This window comes from Castanea sativa, chromosome 1, assembly GCF_040712315.1.
Source record: "Castanea sativa cultivar Marrone di Chiusa Pesio chromosome 1, ASM4071231v1".
Lineage (NCBI taxonomy): Eukaryota > Viridiplantae > Streptophyta > Magnoliopsida > Fagales > Fagaceae > Castanea > Castanea sativa.
The window spans coordinates 85,086,702-85,094,846 of NC_134013.1; the positions used below are offsets into that span (position 1 = coordinate 85,086,702).

The window sequence follows — 8,145 nt, forward strand, 5'->3', positions numbered from 1 at the left end:
CCTTGACAACACCTCCAAAGAGTTTTTGTTTTTTGACAAGAAGATGGTGTCTACTTGATGCAAGCATAACCTTTAACACACATATTTTTATGATATAGTATATGAAATATGATATAATTTTAGTATGACATGTGATTATATAATAATCATTTTATTGTGGATATTTTGGTAACAATAACTAAATGACTGGTAGTGTACCAAATGTCTTGTACTTTCATATGAAAGATTAATTTTTTGTGTGATAATTTTTGTCACAATTTATGTGAATTTCTATTACTTTTAGTTAATAGTGACTAATTAAAGGTGAATTGAAATTGTGAGGACAGAAGGTCAAGGGCATGTTCTTGGGCCTTTGGCTTGATTCGAGGATACTTACCTATCCAAGGACGAATTGATGGTAATAAAGATGTTAAACTTAAAAGCCATGAGCTGACTATTGCGAATTAAGTTAGTGGAAATAGTCCGAGGAGGGGTATCTCCTCGACTAAAAGAAATAAAGATCGGATGGTATGCTATGTTGACTGAGATGATATTTTCGTAGGTCTGCTGGGTGAAAATATGTTTCCCAAAGGCACAAAGAGGAAGAATGGATAGGAAATATTTTAGAGAAAGCTGCTATCACCGTATTGAATGTTCTGTACCTAAATCTCTGATCGCATTAATGAAAAAGTGACATCTAAACAGTGATGATCAGCCTTACAGCTATTATCTGAAGACTTCAAGAAGGAGCTTATGGGACAAGTATCTAGATTGGTGATCCATACGTGGAAAATGGGGAGAAGGAGGAGGATGATATAAAAGGAAAAGAAAAGCATTCAAGAAGGGGGATCGGAGAAAAAAGAGAAAAAACACTGTACACATCAGCATCCATAATTGTAATCTATCTTTGAAAGAGGGAAAGATAATACAAATCATCTTCAGCTTGTGTCCGAGGATAAATTCTGTTACATAAACAGTTCATTGTGTGTGATGTTGCAATCTAACTCATCATTTTTGTTATCCAACATCACTAGAACCTAGATTTCAAGTTCACTCTCTACAAATTTCATTGTATTGGACTTTTTAGGCCTATCCCCTTCTTACTGTTGGGTTTGGGTGCAAATTGTGACCTTACAGAAATTTTTTTTAAAAGTCCATGCCCTTAATTAAAACATTTAAAATTTGAGATTTTTATTTGAAACTATTGCAAATTATAAGGGGATTATGTAATCTACCAACGAGTCTTAAAGTTAATGTCAATATCAACATTTTCTCTTAGTTTTGCTACCATCACCAGCCACCTAATGTGACCATTAGTAGTGTCCTTGACAACACCATCCACTATTTGTTTAATAATAAAGGGTATATTTCATTTACTTACCCTAAGATTTTGGTTAATACCAACCAAGTTCAAAACAGTTCAAAACTACCAATTTGTTCTCTAAAGTCAACTTAGTTTGTAAGTCAGAGAAGAGAGAAATGATTAACAACCTAATAGTTTATAGAGACTTAGTTTTCTTTAGGGACCAAATTGGTCAATTTTGAAATATTATGTACTTAATTAGCATGAGCCCCAACCTCGTGATAAGTTAATAGAATTGACCTAATAATAAAAATACCTGAGTCCATACAACGTATGGGACCCTAGCGAGGGAACAGCAACCAAGGCATACGAAGGGCTTAGGAGCAGCGTTTGCACCCTTTGCCACAAGTTTCCCTTTAAAATTTAGCTTATTAAGGATGAATTAATTGAATTAAGGCATCCTTGGACGCCCCTAGGGGCTTGGAACAACCGTGGCAAAGACATTGCATGCTATCTTGATGTTGGGAATGGGTTAGGGTGCCTAGATATAAGGAGGAATCCTATTAAAGGATTATTATAGATCTTGTGGTTTAGAGGAATTACAAAGGTATAAGATGTACACACAAAAACATCCATCAGAGGATATTCACATTTATTAGTGTGTTTGGCTCTATATGAGTATAAAAAGGGTTAATAAATGTTTTCAGTGTAGCACATGAAAAATCTTGGATTCAAACAAGATTAACACAAATGAGACTCATAAACTCTAAACTTTAGCATTTTAGCCCCAAATCTATGAGTATTAAATATATAGTACATTATTACGAGCTAGAAGGGGCAATAGGAGTTCCAAAAGTGTAATGTTACATTACATATATAATTTAAGACCACTAATAACATTACTTTCTTTTTTTATCTACTAAAAATGGCTTGCCACCCACATTGTCAATTATGAAATTTTTTGTTTCTGTTTTTGGTAGCGTTTAGACAATAAATATTTTGATATATTTTTTTTCTTTTTAAATATATATTTTTTATTCCTTTCCTAAACCACAAGGCACCAAACTCCTAAGGCCAAAACGCCCAAAACACAATAAACACCCACCCAGCTCCCTCAAAATCGATCAAAACCAAACCCCACACATAACAAAACACACACACAACCCCTCTCTGTCTCTCCCTCACCACCAAAACAGCAAAATGGGCCAAGCCCCATCAGGCGGGCTGAACCGCCCAGGCGGAGATCGCAAATCCGACGACGCAAACAAGAAGGAGAAGAAATACGAGCCGGCAGCTCCTCCGTCTCGCGTGGGCCGCAAGCAGCGGAAGCAGAAGGGCCCAGAAGCCGCAGGTCGTCTCCCCGCCGTAACGCCGCTCAGCAAATGCAGGCTCCGTCTCTTGAAACTGGAGCGCATCAAAGACTATCTTCTAATGGAGGAAGAGTTCGTGGCCAACCAAGAGAGACTCAAACCCCAGGAGGAGAAGAACGAGGAGGACCGATCTAAGGTCGACGATCTTCGTGGGTCCCCCATGAGTGTTGGAAATCTCGAAGAGCTCATCGATGAGAACCATGCCATCGTGAGTTCGTCGGTGGGGCCTGAGTACTACGTTGGGATTCTTTCGTTTGTCGATAAGGATCAGCTCGAGCCTGGCTGTGCTATTCTTATGCACAATAAGGTATTTTCATCTTTTTATTTTGTTTTAGGGTTTTAGTTTTTGGTTTAATTTGTTTGATATTGTGTTTCTGTGGAGATTGCTGATGTTTAGAATTGCAAACCCTAGAGTTTTTAGAATGCGGAATCGATGGGATTCTAATCTGAATCTCTAGAAAGTTTAAAAGAATTGATTTTTGAAAGAACTAGGAAATTGTGTTTTGGGTGGGGGGGGTGTTTGGTTTGTAGGATTGAGTGGGAATTACCTTTGGATGATGAAGGAATGGTCGTCAATTAGATAGGGGGGATTAAACCCTAGACCTCTCCGTTGGAAACACCAAGAGGTGCTAATTGAGTTACAAGGCTAAGCCAAGGGTTAAGAAATGGGGACGTGGGAATGTGCATGGAAAGGAATGAGAAATAAGGAAGAATGGTGGCTAATTTGAGGTATTCTTGGGGGCATGGAGAGAATTTACTTATCATTCAAGTAATGACACGGTTTCATTTATACCCAAGCTCTTTATAAGGACTTAATCAAAAGAAGCTTAAGATTAGCCTGAACTACCTTCCCCACACATGATACCTCTTCAGGCACATGCCTGGCCCACTCGTATTCACTTCACCATTGACTTCGTTGCACATGACACACTAGGGTTGGGCTTGAATGTGTGTGGTGGTTTAGGATTTCTTGGACCTGGTTGCACATGTTGCACTATTTGGCCTTATTTCGCACAATGCACTGCACAAAGCACATATTGGGCTCCAAACACATATGTATTGGTTTGAATGAGACATATTGGGCTCATACTCAACAAGAGGCTGAGAACACTGTTGAGGATGATGATGTACCTCCTGCACCTACTGCTCCTTTGCACAAGGGCCTCTTGATCAATACCACCAGTTGTATGAGATACTTATGAGGATGGAGGCCAGGATGGATTTTGATCAGGCTCACATTCATTACTGCTTGAGATGCTTGGATGCGTGGTTTAATAAAGTGGAGAGGAAGCTTGACATTGACCACCCTGCTGATCTAGACGATGATTCTTGATCCCTTTGTCATTCGTTACAAAAGGGGGGAGATATTTTTGGGACTATGACTTGACATTGAGGGGGAGATGCACATGTTTAGGGGGAGAGTCTCTCATGATTAGAAGAGAGTGACTAATGCACCAGTTAGTAAGAGTGAGTTGATTAGAGTTGAGGGATTGAAAAAAGGTAGAGGAAGACCAAAAATCACATCAATAGAAGTAATAAAATCACATTTTTAGCTCAACTAGTTGATACCTCTTGGTGTGTCCATGACATTTAGAGTTCAAATCCCCTGTCGCCCGTTGTTACTATCAAATTATCAGAATAAAAAAGGACATGTTAATTAAGGGAATAGCGAAGATTATGACTTTAGATTGAGTGGAATGGAGGAAAAGAATATATATGGTGGACCCTAATTAATCTGTCGAGGATCCATAGTTGACCCCAAAATTTTAAGACTAAGGTTTTGTTTGTTCTTGTGATTCAGCACTGTAATTATGCAAATTTTTGGGTGTCCCACTTTTTTTTGATAGGTAATCAAATAACTAATATTAATGAGAAAAAATGAATAGTACAGGATGTTCATGAAGATGAACAGTAAGTTCGAAGAAAGATAAACTAAGAGAAGGATAATCTAAGGGAAAACATAAACTCTGAAAGAGACGAAGAATCAGTAAAACCCCAACAACGAGACTACTCAAAAAGGCTACGCTAGCATTAACTCATCCAACGTCTTCTCCATGTTCTCAAAGGAGTGACGATTCCGTTCCAACCAAACAATCCATATTAAACACCTTGGAATCAAATTCCAAATATTCGAGTTATGCTTCCCAAGCCACTGATGCCAACAAGATAACAACCCCGTCACTGATCTTGGCATAACCCAGTGAATGCCAAAAGCCTGAAGCATAAGAGTCCATAAGGTATGTGAAATAGTACAATGAAGAAGAAGGTGGTCTACCGACTCCCCATCACAACAACACATACAACACCAATTTACCAAAGGGCGACGACCCCAAATCATGAGGTTATCCAACGTGAGAATCCGACCGTGAGCACTGGGATCTATCCAATCCAATGTTTCAAATGTGTTTTGGAAGTTGATATTTGGATCTAAGGATTGCGTTTGGCCAAGCATGTAAGGATCAAAAAATATGTTTAGTTATTATGGTTTTAGTGAAAGTGCCCTCGCAAAAGTTACATTAGAGAAGGAATGCAAATTCTTTGTCTGAGGAGTAAATACCAGATACCTCACCTGCTATAATTGTGTATTAAGTAATCTAGGGGAGCTTCTAGTGGGGATTCAAACTCAGGATGTCCGGGTCTATAGCTAATTCCAAGCCTCCCACCACTAGGCTGCACCCTAACGGGTGATATCATTGTAAACAAAAGGTTAAGCAATATACCTAAAACATTTAATTTTAGAGTTTTACTGTCATCATAAATGTTAACCAGTCCAAAAAGAAGAAAAAAAAGAAAAGACACTAGAATGATGATACTGAGTAATATCGGTTTAAATACTATTGTAACAATTATGTCTTAGCTTGAAATTTTATTTGTATCCTGTCATCCCAATATTTTATTAGTGTATGGTGTTCAAATTCTGAATCGTATTCTGCATGGTGTATGGTCTATGCAGGTCCTTTCTGTGGTTGGGCTTCTTCAAGATGAGGTTGATCCCATGGTGTCCGTGATGAAAGTTGAGAAGGCTCCACTGGAGTCGTATGCTGACATAGGTGGGTTAGATGCCCAGATTCAGGAAATTAAAGAAGCAGTGGAGCTTCCTCTTACTCATCCTGAACTGTATGAAGACATTGGTATTAAACCCCCCAAAGGAGTCATACTATATGGGGAGCCTGGCACAGGAAAAACCTTGCTTGCCAAGGTGCATAATTGTTATATATTTTATGCTTTTGGTTGTTCTTGTGTTTTGTTCTTTACTGATTGTTAGTTTATCACTGACCAATTAATGGTTGTTGCTACATTCCAGTCAATTTGTTCAGGTTAAACTGAGTATGCATTGTTAAGTTAGTATGATAGGTGTATACATTGTTAAGTGCACAACAGGAGTTTAACTTTCCATAAGTTTATGTATTAGGATGCTATTATTGAAAGTTACCTCGTGCGTACTGCAACCTCTTTTTTCTTTTCTTCTTCTTAGGTTGCATCATAATCTTATAGATTTTTAGAGTTTGATGCTGGCTGCACCATGAACTTGAGTTGAAGTCCTCTGCTTGTTCATGAATGCCTTCCTCACATTTTTGTCTATTTAGAGCACCCAATTATTTATATATTAATGATCTGTTAAAATTTAAATTGTATATTTGACTTTTGAATCCCCTTGGAAGAAAAGCTGAGCTTTAGAAGGTTTGGCACACTCCTTTCCTATATCCTGAATATTGCCACCTGCAAGTTGGATAGAGTCAGTTGGGCTCTTGCTTTGAAATTGGTATAGAGATTTGGTGTTTGTAGTATGTTAACAGAAACGTATACTACATTTACGCTTATGGAACCTGTATGGTATACATTCCACATATATTACATGCATGCTTTACAGCCTGTATGGAATTCAGTCACCATGGGTTTCTCTCATGTCAATTTATTTTAGATATTGGTTGGGAACTGTGATTATGCTTATGTTTTACTTCAGGCAGTGGCAAACTCAACGTCAGCTACTTTCTTGCGCGTGGTCGGAAGTGAATTAATCCAGAAATACTTGGGTGATGGGCCTAAATTAGTCAGGGAACTCTTTCGAGTTGCAGATGATCTTTCACCATCAATTGTCTTTATTGATGAGATTGATGCAGTTGGCACAAAAAGGTACGCAAGTTAATATAGCACTGTTATATTTCTTGCCTGCAACCTGTGCTTTAGGTAACATCTATGATTGAACTATGTTACCCAGGTATGATGCACATTCAGGTGGTGAACGTGAAATCCAGAGGACAATGTTGGAATTGCTGAACCAGTTAGATGGTTTTGATTCAAGAGGAGATGTCAAAGTGATTCTTGCTACAAATAGAATCGAAAGTCTTGATCCTGCCTTGCTTCGTCCTGGTAGAATTGACAGGAAGATTGAATTCCCTCTGCCAGACATAAAAACAAGGAGGCGTATTTTCCAGGTACTTTGGTACAGAATGTGTAGAATTGGAATACCATTGTGAATGATAATACAATTCCTTTGTTTTTCACTATAGAGATCTTATTGTTTATATTTTTCATGATTTTGGCAATTCAGATACACACATCAAGAATGACACTGGCAGATGATGTCAACTTAGAAGAGTTTGTGATGACTAAAGATGAATTTTCTGGGGCTGATATCAAAGCAATTTGTACTGAGGCTGGCTTGCTTGCATTAAGAGAGCGCCGTATGAAGGTGACACAATATTTCTTGCTTAGTCTTAACACATACATGAACGTTCTCCCTGTGATGTTGCTTAACACATTCATTGGCAGATTTTGTTTGTTCTTGCTTAGTCTTAACTTCACTTTCGTTTCATATGTATATTTGGTGTTGAAGCATGTGCATGGTGGGTAGGCGGTGCACGTGTGCATATAACCCATTTCACAAATACATCATACATGCATGCATTTAAACTCTTCAATTTGCCTTCATGATGCTTTGGAGTTTTAATAGCTGCTACTTGATGCAACCCTAGCCTCTATTTTCTCTTATATAAGGCCATGTTCTGGTATTAGTCTGAATGAAGTATGCATGGGTGCATTGTTCTCAACTCTTTTGGGTCTGGGTTATTATTGATGAAGGATATTGGTTGATTAATCTATTGCTGCTTCCTTGGATTGGCTCATCTCTTTAATTGTTTGACCTGATTTAATTACTTGTTAACATCTTTTACGTTTGCTTCAGGTGACACATGCAGACTTCAAGAAAGCCAAGGAAAAAGTGATGTACAAAAAGAAAGAAGGGGTGCCAGAAGGGCTCTATATGTAGAAGGTGGTCAGTTCCACTGGCCGGAAAATACATGTGCATCTTCTTTGTTGTTTTTAGCTTTTGATGTCAAATTAATTTGATGTGAAATATTTTGCTGAACAGTAGAATGCCAACACCTTTTTTTTGGACATCACTAGTATTGAATTTAGGCCCTGCCATGGGTTGACTAAGAAATTTTAATTTGATGAGTTCTCTAATGGAGATAAGAACCCTTATTTTAGGAA

At 38.1% G+C, this 8,145-nt stretch overlaps 1 protein-coding gene across 1 annotated transcript; it reads left to right on the forward strand.

Moving 5' to 3' along the window:
* The first annotated feature begins 2,339 nt into the window (after positions 1-2,339).
* On the forward strand, positions 2,340-8,145 carry LOC142616780 (26S proteasome regulatory subunit 4 homolog B-like). Its single transcript, XM_075789566.1, has 6 exons — positions 2,340-2,959; positions 5,606-5,851; positions 6,617-6,786; positions 6,872-7,088; positions 7,205-7,345; positions 7,838-8,145. The coding sequence occupies exons 1-6, from the start codon at positions 2,483-2,485 to the stop codon at positions 7,919-7,921; spliced, it is 1,335 nt and encodes a 444-aa protein (XP_075645681.1). The 5' UTR covers positions 2,340-2,482; the 3' UTR covers positions 7,922-8,145.